Source organism: Calypte anna, chromosome 1 (assembly GCF_003957555.1).
Source record: "Calypte anna isolate BGI_N300 chromosome 1, bCalAnn1_v1.p, whole genome shotgun sequence".
NCBI classification, from domain to species: Eukaryota; Metazoa; Chordata; class Aves; order Apodiformes; family Trochilidae; genus Calypte; species Calypte anna.
Window position 1 is genome coordinate 105,614,039 of NC_044244.1, and position 14,338 is coordinate 105,628,376.

At 45.5% G+C, this 14,338-nt stretch overlaps 1 protein-coding gene across 1 annotated transcript; it reads left to right on the plus strand.

Annotated features, from left to right (window-relative positions):
- Nucleotides 1-8,826: 8,826 nt before the first annotated feature.
- Nucleotides 8,827-14,338, plus strand: SOD1 (superoxide dismutase 1). Its single transcript, XM_030444663.1, has 5 exons — nt 8,827-9,017; nt 9,804-9,897; nt 10,407-10,476; nt 12,460-12,574; nt 13,784-14,338. The coding sequence occupies exons 1-5, from the start codon at nt 8,943-8,945 to the stop codon at nt 13,892-13,894; spliced, it is 465 nt and encodes a 154-aa protein (XP_030300523.1). The 5' UTR covers nt 8,827-8,942; the 3' UTR covers nt 13,895-14,338.

The following is a 14,338-nucleotide window of genomic DNA, read 5'->3' on the forward strand; positions in this document are numbered from 1 at the left end:
GCAGCAGGCTCCCAGCAGAGCCCTAGGGAACACAGTCCCCTGCTTTCTGAGGGAGCAAAGAATGCAGCAAAATGGTCCAGTATGTCTGTTTGGTTTTTTTTAGTGCCCCACAGAGGGGAGGAGTCCCAGCCTGATCTGCCTGACCTCAGGGGCAGGGAGCTGGAGTGCAGCTATTGCTGAGATGAAAACAATAGCCAACACAAAAAGCCAGCAGCAGGGGAAATGAGGCAGCAGAAGGCTTTGCACATCTCCTGATGGCAGTGGCTTCAAAGTCCTTACTGGCTCTTATCTGCTGTGAGCCTGGCATGTGGGTGCCAGAATGCAAGGCTGCCAGAGGGCACCAGTGCCTGAAATAAGGGGCCCTGATAGCATGAAAACTGCACATCCAGAGCTAGTGCCATGGAAGTGGCCTTCCACACCCTGAAGCAAAAGGTCTCCTGTTGATTGTTACACATCAGCAGGGTAGCACGTTCCTACAAGGTGCAGGGCTGGTGCGTGCCCAGGTCCCAGTGCTGCAGCCAGCATTCCCCAGTGGCAGCCAGGACTTAGTGTAGAACAGGAATGAGAATTACTTCGGGGAAGTCCAGTTGTTCACCGGCACGGTGCCAAGTGAGGCTGCAAGGAAGACTCAGGATGGTGATTTGTGTCTGGAGAGATGCAGGGGCTGAATTGCACCAACTCATGCTGAGCAGACCCTTCAGTCTGCCCTGGGCAAAGGCTACTACTGTCCCTTGGGCTTGGAAGTGTAACCACATGCAGTGTCACTCCTTAACCACATTATGCCAGTGTGGTCATGGCTAGAAAATCCCTGCTATTAAGAGTAATAAATTAGCCTGGATCATAGCAACAGGAACTGCTTGGGGAATAACTACACGTGAAGTCAGGGAGTGGTGCTGTTCTCCAGCCGCTGGGTGCCATAACCTCCTCTTCCTCCAGGGTTGCAAGCAGAGGGGAAGAGCACAGGAGCCTCACAGGCATGTGACAAGGTGGGCTGCCTGCCAGGGGCCGTTTGCAAGTTTAAACTACTCCGGCTCTGGAAAGGTACAGGGACTGTTCCACCAGGCCCACAGGGCCTCTCAGAGTCCCCAGCGCCAGCAAGCTGGGGAGAGTGCTGACAGTGCTGGACGAGGCTCAATGCAGACACAGATTTCTGTGGATGCCGGAGCCTGTTCCAGAGCAGCAACAAAGCTTGATCCTGGCTACAGACAGGCTTTCAAAAATCTCTTGACACAAGCGAATGTGGACCACCAAAAGCAAGAGTCATAGTGCCTGAGTCCTGACCGGGAACTTGCAAATCTGTTCTGGCCATATTTTGCAAAGGCATTCCAGATCACACAAATCCAGAGGGATGATGGTTCCCTCTGCACACGCTGGGTGCAAAGTCTGCAGGCCTTCTCCTGTGGTGCACTTTGTCCTTTTGGCAGGGCTGGAGATATCTGCTGATCTATGGAAAAAATTTCATTGCAGATGAAAAGTAGTCACATAAATATTAATTACGTGGTACTTTGGAAATTATATTACAATACCTAGGCAATGCATTTCACAGCTGCATTCCCACTTATTAATTGCATGCGTTAAAATAGCACCCAGAAGCCTCGTTTCACTGACAACTGTACAAACCCAAGCTGAGTTCTGCTTCTTGCTCATGAAAGAACTCAGCCACTCCCCAACCACCCAGCATCCAAAGAGAAGAAAATCACGTGTTTAGAAATCCAAATAAAAACACATCTTTGTTATTCTGGAGACCTGCCTGGATGTATTCTGTTTGGCAGCCTTATTTTCTGCTACCAAAATGTGATAGCTGACCCTGTTGTATCATTTAGGTATGTTCTAATTGCATAAATACCATTTTCACAGTGCTTTTCCACTGAATCAAACAATTGTATCTCCAGGCTACACAACACAGCTGACTTAAGCAAAAAAAAAAAAATAAGTACGAACCACCTCATTATTTAGTGTACCGACACCTGCTGTACTACTAAAATGCAAATATGGTAAATACCAAGTAGAGAGTGCAACACAGTTTGCATCAGGGAGTGCTAAAAAGTATATCCATATGAAACTGCATGGGAAGTTATGTCTGGCATATACTTATGTGGGTTGAGATTTGCAAAGCAACTTATATATCAAATGGCAGTAAGAATCTAGTTAGAATGGTAAGAACTTTCACAAATAAAAACCTAGCTAAAAATCTAAGAATAAGCCTTTATTTTTCTGTGCTGTATATGAAATCCTTTGTAGGTCATTATATATAACACATAATGTGTAAAAAGGTACAGGTTTTGTCTTTATTGATTTTTATCCTAGTTGATATTTTAAGTTTATTTTCCTAATATATATTTATACACTCACACAAACGTGTTTATTTCGGGACCTGGAGCCTTCAAATGGACAAAATAACATTCCTGAATGCATAAACATTTTGACAATCCTAATTAAAACCAAACCAAACCAAACCAAACACTTCTGTTAGATGAGTATTCTGGACAACGTTCTCTCTTTGACCAGCCAGCCTCAAAGGTAATATTTTCACTTTTTCATACAAAAGATGTTAACTACCAGCAAACTCTACTCTGCTTTGCTCTGTAGTCTGGGTTCTGCACCCCCACATAAGCAAACTTGCCAGACACCACTGAGTACCTTCAAACACCCGTGCATCCGTTTTCTTCCCAACAGTGCGAATGCCCGATAAGTGCGGGCTGAGATGCCAGAGCTCCAGCACCTCCAGCTCCACTGCTCCTGAGCCAGCACAGGGCTGGCCAGGAGCCTGGCACCACTCCAGGGAGCTCTGCTGGCACAGCCTCAAGAGATGCCTGTTTGCCAGGAAGGGGGTGAAGGTCTCGCAGGACTTTGGTCTGCCTTATATCGGCCGTGCCAACAGCCTTGTGCTCCTGGGGGAGCAGAAACCCAGACCCTGTGGGCCTGATTTTGGTTCCAGTGAATCCAGCTGCAGCACACAATCCCAGGACTTGTTCGTGGCCTTTTGCCCCCCACTCACCTTCAAGTGGCAGGGGGTGGGGACTGCAGGGGTCTCACATGTCTGGAAGAGAGGTGTCCTTTTCCTCAGTGGAGTGTACCCTGGGACAGATGTTTTCTGTGGTTGCTGGTTGTAGTTGTGCCTCTCTGTCTGTCATCCGAGTGGACAAATAAACTGCCTGGAGGTGGGGCATATATGCAATGAGGCTGATAAAGCAACATTAGTTTAAAATAGGCACGTGCAAGAGAATAAGGATTCAGATTATTTTGAATTTTTTATAAACTACTCCAGACCAGTAAAAAAACAATTAAATGAAAAAATCTAGGTAACAATTTAATAGCCATTTTAAACTTCAGCTGTTTTCCCACAATCCAGTTTGATTGCAGTTGTCACTTTGTATTATATCATCAGCTCCCATAAAGACCTCAACAAATTATTTTTTCTGCAAACACTCAGCAAATCCACAGGATTTCCTGTTTGTATCCATCCTGTATTGCCTATATTGTTTATGATAGCCCTGCCAGTCACTGTGAGTTGTTTCGTGTTCCCAGTTTCAGACTGTCAGTCTGCTCCAATGGGGCAACTCTCCTGATGATTGCTGGCCATGCAGGAGCTCTGGCTCACCAGCTCTGAGCAAGGTGCTGCAGGATCAGCTTTGCTTGGCAAGAGATCCTCACTTTCTCATGGCATTTTTTCCAGCCAGACTTCACAAAGCCTTTTGAGCAGAACTGAGGGTCTGCAGTTTCTCTCATAAGCGACTTCTACTGTACCAGGAAGACAGAGGCAAACAATAGCATAGCCTTAATAATATAATTTAAAAATTGTAAGCATTCCAGTGTAGTGCTGGCAGCTGTTAGGAACCTGGTCTGAAATCACCCTGGCAGTGAGCAATGCCAAGAGCACCCTCTCCAGTGACTGCTCCTGCCCATACAGGCACCTAACACCAGTTCCTGCAGAACACTGAAATAACATGACCAGTACTTACTTAAAAGTCCAGCCCTTGGTGAATGTTAACAAGAAAAAAAGAAAACCAACAACAACAACAAAAACCTCAACAAACAAACAAAAAAACCCAAAAAAACCCAAAACAAAAGAACAAAAAAACAATCAGTGGGCAGACCTTGATTAGCACCAGTGCCCTAGAAGGGCTGTAGTAACTTGCAGCTGCAAGTACCCATGCTGGGTACAAAGGTCTTCATAACAATTACACAACTTTTTCTTTGAGTGTTGTGTTTCAAGATGACTCAGCTTGTCAAGCAATGGAAGGTGAGCGATTTGCAGCAGTAAGATTAGCTCAGTTCAACTGTTAAAAGTGAATGGTATTTTCAATCTTGTATGTTTCAGGCAAAGACTTTCCAGATGACACTATGTTAATTGTATTAATTACTTTGGTTACCAGCACTACTCCACCAGCCCTTAATTAGAATGGTAGGCTTTCCACTAGGGAGCCATCATCACAAAGTTTCTAGTGAATTTCCACAGTGCTTTTCATCTTCAAAATTATATACAAATATAAACTCAGTTAATTACTTCTTCCAGCATCCCCTAGAGTAGGGAACTGTCATTACTCACATGTAATCAAATGGGAAGACTTTAATGACACGATGTCTTGGCCAGAACAGCACAGAGGCATGGGGTTCAGTGTGGTTTCTCAGCTAGTACATACCTAGTGCTCTGAGATCTTGCAGAGAGCCTTCAGAGATGCACAAGAGCTGGCAGGTAGGGAATGACACCTCCAGAAACCCTTCTGTATCAGCTGGAGGCCAGAGGAGATAGCCTGGACCATCACAGGTGGTGTGAGACACAGATCAGTAGACAACTGAGTCCAGTGACAAAGCAAGTGTTAGACAGTAGGGAATTCCAGCATCCAGACAGCAGGAAAAAAAAAAAACAAATCGACCTACAAGCCTCATCCAGACCATTCTTAACACAGGATAATAATCTACATGCAGTACAGCCCTCTGCTTACCGAACAAGCCTGAACAAACACACATATTCTCTGCACATTAGGTGAGTCACAAATGCAGCAAGTTTTTTATGGTGCCACAGCACGAGGTCACAATAACATTGGAAGTGTAACTTCCACATTTCCACAGGGAAGACCTAGATGACAAGCTACTACTGATCTCCTTCATGTAGCAGGAATAACTCAGCTACTGAGCTGGAAAAATATGTTAGGGAAAGCCAAAGACCTGCCCCAGGAGTAGGAGGGACTGCTCTGATGCAGCCCTGCTGAGATTCTCAGCTACTAGAGGAGAAGAGCCACTTGTCTGCTTTCCTGAATGCTGGGATGAGCCAGGGGTGTGCCCTCCTGAGACACACATCCAAGCACAGGCCCTTACAAAGGACCATTTTATTCTAAATTTATGCTGCTTCTATTTATTTTTCTTAAGACAATAAACATTAAAAATTACAGATTTGTAGATAGTGCCTTTGATGACTGAGTACCTATGCACACAAGCTTAGGTGATCTGGAGTGATATTTACCACTAATGTTACTTTCACACCATGTTTTTCCAGCAGAGACTTCACAAGTAGGAAATACTGTATATTTGCACAAATGTATTGTTGTCATGGGAACCCCAACCCTCAAAATACCCTCTAATTTTTTAATCCGTGTAAAATCTTGATCAGATCTGTGTGGACTTTTTTCTTGACTTTTTTTTTTTCTATATTTTTACAGTGTATTTTTACAGGTTTGGGATTTTTTGTTACTTTTGCATATTTTGCTTCTGTCTACACAGAAGACTTAAGACAGACTTCCTCACTGCATTTGTTTTAAAAGTCAAAGAGAACAGTGTATGACACTGGAAGGTGCAGGTTAAGTGCTGGTTGTTCTATTTGGCTGGAAAATGTTTCCTGAAACCACCCATGTCATTTAAAGAAGCTTAAAGCAGTTCATTATTTGATCTTATCGTGTTTCTGTAGGAGTCAACAAAGATAGTAATTACATTCAAAATGAAGGCAACAGGAACGAACCTTTCAAGATTTCTGAGTGAGCACTGCCATGAGCCAGTAAGCACTGAAAATACTGAGTGCATTGCAGGAGCCTGCCTTCCAAAACAGGTCCCATAAAAGCCTTGAAAACAAAAGGAGCAGTCCTATTTCCACAGTGTTCAGTTAACAGGGCCCTGGTGAGCTGAAGCCATGTTCCATTAATAGATTCAGCAGTAAATGAAGGAATCAGATCCTCAGAAGAGGTAAACTGGAACTGCTCCCTTCACTTCAGCAGAGTTGTTGAGTTTTTCTGTGTTCACCCAGCCCTATGCCTGTTCCTCCCGTGTTTGCTTCCTCTGGGCTCCAGAGCCACCCCCTTTATCACCAGCTCACCTGTCAAGATGCAGCCAGGCCCAAGCTCTAAGCTTCTTCCAAGCTAGGATGGCAGAACCAGGGGTATGGGTCAAAGGCAGATGTCAAAGAAGTGCCAGAGTTGCAAGAGATGCTACTCTTCTGCATGTCTGCCAGATCTTCTGACTTACTGAAGCTGCTACCGTCAAATTTGTAATGACAATTTGTACTTTTTCTTCTTTCCTCTCTCCTTAGACTCTGGTACTCCAAACAACAAATTAACATGATGTTCAGCTGCTTCAGCGTGGATTTTTCACTAAAACTCTTCCCTACTGGTGAGATTTAACAAACTAAATGAGCTAAAAGGAAGTATGTGGAAGAAAACTAAGCAAAAACCTTTCCCTAGCTTCTCATGTAAGACAAGTGAAATAGTACACCTGTAAACTAATAGTTGTGCATGTCTATTGTACTTGTGAAAGAGTGATAGAAAACACTCCAAAGGATGAGGTCATGACCCTATATAAGATTACTGAGCTCTTTTTCCATGTGCCAAACTCTTGCATATTAGACCTTGAAATTCCCATCTCTTTTAGCCTCCTATTGCTGCTGTCTTCACCGTGCTGTCTCTTAGCTGTCTGTCTCAGGCATCTGGCAATTCAGGGTATCTTCACAGGTAACCTGACATTGATGTCTAATGCAATAAACCTCTGAAATCATTACTTCATATTATTTAACTTGATGCATTAAAAGGCCTGACACTTCTGGCTCTTATCTATCTGTTTGTCCTGCATTCATGTAGAGGCATGAAAAAGGGCAGACCTTGAAATTTTACCTCCAGGAAGGAAGGAATAAATATATCTGGTAAAAACATCAGCAGACTTTGGAGAGAGGCCTTAAAATAAAAGAAAGCACTACAGCACCGCACCCAAGATGTCCCTGTTTGCAAAAGGGCAGACAAATTAAGATAGTGATATGGGAGTCAAAGAAAATCAGACACTACAATCTCTCCAAGTTTACAAACAAATTTAAATCAAACAAGATTCACCTTGAGGGCATTGAAATATTTCCTCTTCACTTAGCAACCATTCATCATGCTGCAGGTTGTGCCATGTGGATAGACCTGTTTGCTCACAGGTAACTTAAAGAAATATTTCTCTCCAGGCACATCAGAAGTGAAACTCAAGGGAGTTCAATACACAGTGCCAAGATGCCTCCTAGATAGGCAGCTGCACAGCTCTCCTGCTTTCTCAGCTTCGTCCTGGGAATAAAATACAAATTTGTACCTTCCTCTTAGACAAATACTCTCCATGATTTTTTCCCCTACTAGTTCTTTTTCAAGCAGAGAAATACACCACTTACCCAAACAACTCCCTGGTTTTTGACTCATGTTATCTGAGCCGTGACCCAGGTGTCATGGCTGATGTGTGAAACTGACCTTGCACATCCTTCCCTGACCATACGGTATCCTCAACCAGGTGACTTAAAACAACCAGGGCGTTAAAGTAATTTATACCTTGGTCATACACAGATTACCTAAATTCCTAGGTTCTGTAAAATGATCTTGTGCTTCTTATTTAACTTCTCCCTCAGTAACGCTGCAGAAAAAACACACAATGTGGGGCTGCCAAAGGAAATAATCACATCCAGTCTTTCTTTCTTAAAATACTCAGAGTTGCAGATCTTTGAACAAAACTGCAGACCTGCATGCTCACCAAGTCTGGTGTTAACATTCCCTTGGAATCTGAAGTCTGGCAATGTTAATAGCATGGAGAGAACCTGTTTTGTCATATCTGCCCTACACATACCTCAGTAAAGGTCAGCAGCCGAGCAGCACCAGCTTTAGGTTGTTAACTTTGATGGTTGCTCTACAACAGGTATTCTGGGCAGGGCAACTATTTTGAAATGCAAAACTCTTCCGAGGCAACTTCTAAATTGCATTCCGATTTCAGACCAGACTTCAGGATGCGACACACCTCAGAGGAATACTGGAAAACAGCCTCCAGGGGAGGGAAAAAGATCCCGAGATACTATAAGAAAAATGTTTTCAGCAAAGAAAAATAACACTGCTGCTATCACTATTTTGGGGCACGTCTATAAAAAAAACAGGCTTTTTTTATGTCTGAATGTAACCGTAGCACTAGAACACCGAAAAACTGAAGCCTGATGGACGCTTTCAAGTGAGACTGCTTCACGCACACGGGCCCCTCAGGGGCTCAGGTGCCACCACGACGCGCAACGCAGCAGCAGATACCTTCAGGCTCTCGAGAGAGAACACTCGGAGCGGGACAATGCGCACGGTTTGACCCCTTGTCCCCCGCTGCCTAACTCGCCCGGGCACCATTCCCCCACCAGCCGAGGAAACCGCGCTTGCCCCCCGACTCCTCCGCCCTCACGGCAGCAACCGCCACCCCAGCCATTCCCCCCATGCCGCCGCCGTTACACAACGGGCTCGCCCGCCCATTGGCTCGGAGACGCGCGCTGCCGCGACCGGGCCTCTGCGATTGGCCGAAGGCAGCGGACCGGCTGCGCGAGGAGAGGCCCGCGAGCGCAGCGCCATTGGCCGCGGCGCTGGCGGGCCGGGCTATATAAAGGCGGCGGGAAGGGCGGGGCGGCAGTCCTCGGGCGGTGCTCGCTGGGGTCTGCAGTGCGTCCGCCGCTCTCCGGCTGCCGCGGGAACATGGCGACGCTGAAGGCCGTGTGTGTGATGAAGGGGGACGGCCCCGTGCAGGGTGTCATCCACTTCCAGCAGCAGGCAAGGGCTTGGGCGGGGCTGCACCCCTCTCCCTCTGCTCCTCTCCCGGCGGGGGCTCGTCTGGCCGCGGTGCTGAGTCATCTGGAGGGCTGGGCGGTGAGGTTCGCCCTTCCTCTCGTCCTCCTACCCGGAGGCCGCGGGGGCTGCGTGGTGCGGGGTTGCCCTGAGGGCCGTGTCCCAGCCGCCGGTGGAGGTGGGAGGGACTGGGGCGATGGCTTTCGCAGGCTGGCGTGTCCCTGGGTCAGGCGGCGGGCAGCTGCCGCGGGGCTGGGCCCGCTGGGCTCATGGAGGCGCCCTGGACACCGTGTGGCGCAGCGCCGAGAGCGCTGCCGGACCGGCGGCCCGCGGGTGCCTTCCGCCCTGCGTGGAGCTGCTCCGGGTGTTCACTGCTCCCAGAGTAGGGCTGAAGGGAACGCTAATGCCAAACGGCCCGAGCCCTTAACTTAGCAGATAAATTGAGGCTGCATAAAGGTATTATTACTCTGTTTGTAAGGGAGGAATTACTTTAGGTTTACTTAAACCTCCAGACGGAAGTAGTGACGGTTCTTACAAGCCAGCGATCTGATAAAACCCTAGCCTTTCTTTTTTATGCATAGTGAATTGGGACATCCCATGAAATAATTGCATTGCCATATAGGATGAGATAGAGGAAGGCAATAGTTATGTCTTGGTAGCTGAACTTGTAGTGCAGTCTTCTGTGCTTTCTTTTGACAAGGAAGCTTCACGTGATACAAGGCCATTTGATGTTGTAGTAATTTTGGTGATAATGAATTTTTTTCATTAAAGGGTAATGGACCAGTGAAAATCAGTGGAAAAATCAGTGGCTTGGCTGATGGAGAGCATGGCTTTCATGTCCATGAATTTGGTGACAACACAAATGGTAAGATATCTGTCCCAGCTTTTGTTTTACAGCTGTACTGGGATTGCACAGCTTTAAAGAGCTTCTTTCTGTGTTGCAGCAGCAACTAGTGTAAATGTGCTTGGGTAACATGACTGCAAATCTGTGCTAAGAAATTATGACATTTCCTAAGGAATTGCTTCCCCATTTAATACTCTTGAGCATGTTTAGGCTGGTATTCAAGATCTGCCATATCAAGCACTAACCTAAATACTTAGTTACCTAGTGTTAAGAAATAAGAAAGCTTTCAGCTGAGCCCACAGTTTTCTAGAATGAGTAACTTACTTTATTGAACTTGGAAGTCTGTAGTAGGTTACTTAGCTCCAGAGGATTAGTAGGACAGAGTAGCTACTGAGTAGCTGTTTCATCATTAGTAATTTCATTTGCTGTGGCTGTTGGAGGTGTACTTTGGTGTAGTGTGCAAGCAACAGATTTAAACTGGCTACTTCAAAAAAAAATAATCTACTTTTGGTGGCTGTGTTCCATTTCAGGATGTGTCAGTGCAGGTCCTCACTTCAATCCTGAGGGCAAGCAGCATGGTGGACCAACTGATGCGGAAAGGTGGGTTTAACATGCCTGGTCTCTGGCTGAGTAGCTACTCCATGCAGCAGCCATCTACGTGCTTAGAAGGCTGCTTCATGACCTTCACTACCAGAAGAAGGCTGGTAGTTCCTGCAGGACTTCTAGGATCAGTTAAAAAAGGCTCTGATAACTGGTGATTCGTTATTGAGCCCAAAAGTATGGGTGAAGTGTAGTCTTTGGGACATAATATTGGTTTTATCATAATCTGGGGAAAGGAGGAAATAAAGGCTTTTACTCTGAAGGTTTCTCAGGGTGTGCGTGATTCCTGTGTTACTTCAGCAGTTAGTGGTGATTTGCTTGTGTCCTGAGGCCAGCTTTTACCAACAGGAGACCAGAACTGTCAACTCCTGAACTGTAGATAGGTTTGTCATGTGGCAGATCATGATCATAAATGGAAGGTACTGAGGCTTCAGAGGAGACTGCAAGATTAAGACAAAACATGGTGGCTTTTTATTGGGTGTGTGAGGCTGTTCTTAGCCTATTAGCTTGGGTTCTGTACTACCTGCAGTATGTGGCCCTTAAGGGGCTGTGTCTCTGCAGGGTCTGATGCTTATGCTGGTTATTTCTGTACTTAAGTAGGACCCGAGACCTCTTTCTTCTTGAAGCAGTTTTCATAGTCAAATTACACTTATGGAAGCTTTGCATGCTTGAGAGTTGATGCTTGAGAAACTAGTTTAAGTATTACGCTGGCTAGGTTTGGAGACCAGGAAGGGGCTGCACAAGAGCTGAAGGCTTGTGTGTGGTGGTGAGTGGAGCTTAGGAGCAAGTGTAACAGACTGGTCTGGCAGAAGTAGGGTCTGCACAAGCATTGGGACCAGCTTGGCTTTGGGATTAGCTCAAGTGCTTCAAGTGTCCGTAACTCCACCTTCTGTGACTGCTAAATTCCCACCTGAGTGATGAGTTGCATGCCAGACCATGGAAGCTGGCTGCTAGCCAGCAGTCTGGGTGACAGAGCAGTGTGAAATGGTGTGCTCACTGGCAGCCAACTGCTCCAGTGCTAAAGGTCAAAGTGGCATGAACATGGTGGCTTCTGCTGGTTGTACTTTGTCAGATTGTACTTGTAGTGTAACCTGCCTACTCAGGCAGCTGTAGACTGTGGGATCCCTTAGGAGGGTGTAAGAACTAGATCATGCTTTTATCAGGGTAGGGTGGAAACAATTGGACTGAAACTACTTGGAAGCTTGAATTGATTCCTAAAGAGAAAACTGCCCTTGACCTATTTTTTTAGGACTTGGTTAAAAATATAAAATTGGCACTGTGCTAGGAAGCTGGTTGGCAGCATTCAGTGAGCTGAGCTGGTCACCCTGCATACATAGAGAGTTTTAGAAATGAGTTTGTATTTGAGGTTCTGAATCTGGAAAGAAGAGCTTTGCAGGACATCACCAGCTTTTCTTTTGAGTGAATGGTTTGTGTGTAGCAGATGTGTAGAAAACAGTATGCTTGAGTGTCCAGAAGGTCAGGGAAAACTGAACATCAGGCTTCATTCTTAAGGGAAGTCCTAAAAGAGATGCAGCTCAGCTAAAAGCTGTGTGGTGTGGTAGGTTGATGTAGTAGTCATCTGTGGTACTTATTAGAACTTAACTGGCACTTGATGCCTCTCCCTTTGACCTCTCTCTTAAACTGCTTTTATTAATCCTGTTTAAACCTAGAGTCTGCAGCTGCTTGTGGACTAGCTAATTTGTATTAGACATGAAAAGCTCTTAAGAATAGCAGTGTTTTCACCAAACTTTGTATGTGCCGGAAAGTTTTCCACCTAATGTGAGAGACTGCATTTTAATTATCACCAGCTAAAGCAATTAGAAGAGTCAATGGGTGAGGGTGGTGGGGACTTAAATGCTGTTTAAGGTAAAGTGGTGGAGTCCTGGAGTGTAGTAACTGCCGGTATTGTATTGTCAAGGCCATCACTTAAAAGATCTTTCAGTTCAACCAAGTTTTCTGAGTTTCCTTGCATCTTTGTGCTAGGCACGTGGGAGACCTTGGCAATGTGACTGCTAAAGGAGGAGTGGCAGAAGTGGAAATAGAAGATTCAGTCATTTCTCTCAGTGGACCACACAATGTCATTGGGCGTACCATGGTGGTAAGTGTCTTGGGGCCTACTTGAGTGCTTTAAGGAGCTCTTGAGCAATTTTTTACCAGCAGGGAGAGATTTTCTGATGCTGAAGACCCATCCTTAGTGTGTGTTACAGAACTTATAGTATGAGATTGCCCCAGTGGGGAGATTTTTGAAGCCTTGCTAGGCTTGCTCTTTTCCCAGGCAACTCTCAGCAAGACAAGAGGGCACAGTCTTAAGTTGTGCCAGGGGAGGTTTAGGTTGGACATCAGAAAGAATTTCTTTATGGAGAGGGTGATCCGGCATTGGAATGGGCTGCCCAGGGAAGAAGTGGATTCTCCGTCCCCGGAGATATTTAGAAAGAGACTGGATGTGGCACTCAGTGCCATGGTCTGGTAACTGCAACGGTAGTGGATCAAGGGTTGGACTTGATGATCTTTGAGGTCCCTTCCAACCCAGTCGATTCTATGAAGTTTTGTTATTGGTATGGCATGTTGCTGCCATGAGATCTTAATGTTTTTTCCTTCCTGCTGAAGGTGTTCCTTTCTATTAAACTTTGCCTCTTCCAGCTGTGACTAAAGCAACCAGATTTGAGGAAGGAATTGCCAGTCTGGCACAAATGCTGTCACAGAAGGGTACAGCAAGGGGCATTGTTGATACAATGTCTGATAGTACTGGTCTGTTGTTGGTGTGACTTGTACTGTGGTCTCCCTGTGAAAGAGGAAAGAAGAGGCTGAATAGACTTGGCCACAGATGAGCATTGTCAGTCATGTTCCCCTTGGGGCTCCAGTGAGTACTGAGATCACTGCACTCCAGGCTTGGGCTGGTGACCAAGGAGCAAGGATACAGTATAGTGTAGTGTAGCACGTCAGTGCAGCCAAGGCACTGCACCACGGGTCAGTCACTCTTGTGTTGTAAAGGATGAACTTGAACATCAAGTCCGAGCTTGCTCCTGGACTACCAATAAGTCTTTGAAGCAAGGGTTTTTTGTGACTTCAGCACAAACAAATTTGGCTGAAGGCAGCTCATCTTTATCAGACAAGTCTAATCTTAAGTTCTTCATGAGTTTTACTTTGGCCTTGAGCACTAGAGAATTACAATTGGCTCTCTCTGTTGTGTAACACATGCTACTGGTAACTGGCAATTCTGCTTGTCAAGGCTGCTATTCATGAGTAGTGAAAAATATTGATTAGTTATGCAATAACATGAATTAAGGTATCTTCAATTCTCTTTTAGGTCCATGAGAAACGTGATGACCTGGGTAGAGGGGGAGATAATGAGAGCAAATTAACTGGAAATGCTGGACCTCGTTTAGCTTGTGGTGTAATTGGAATAGCAAAGAGCTAAGTATTGTACCTGAAATGCTTAAGATGAGTGTACTTGCCCTTTCTGCAAGCAAAAGATTTATCACTTAATCTCATTACTACTCTACATTCTGAGTATCAGTTAAACTGGTTAAGACTGACTTAATTTTGTATTATATATATTGCAATTAAAGTGACCCTGATGGAATGTCTCTGTAGTCTTCTGCTAAAGCATCTACTGAAACCATTGAGTATAACTTCACTATCAGGAACTCCAGTTTACTGTAATGGAAGATGTCTCATAGCCATCACACCCCAAACACTGAAACTTCTGGTATGGTGTAGATTTGGAGGATTAGCCTTACGAGCTCTAGCAAGACTACTTGGCAAAGAGTGGTGGGCACTGTATGTACTGAGGCTTCCTCCTGGCAAAGTTGCAGCACTTGTAGGTTTCAAACTTGTGTAATAAACTTGCTGGGCAAATACA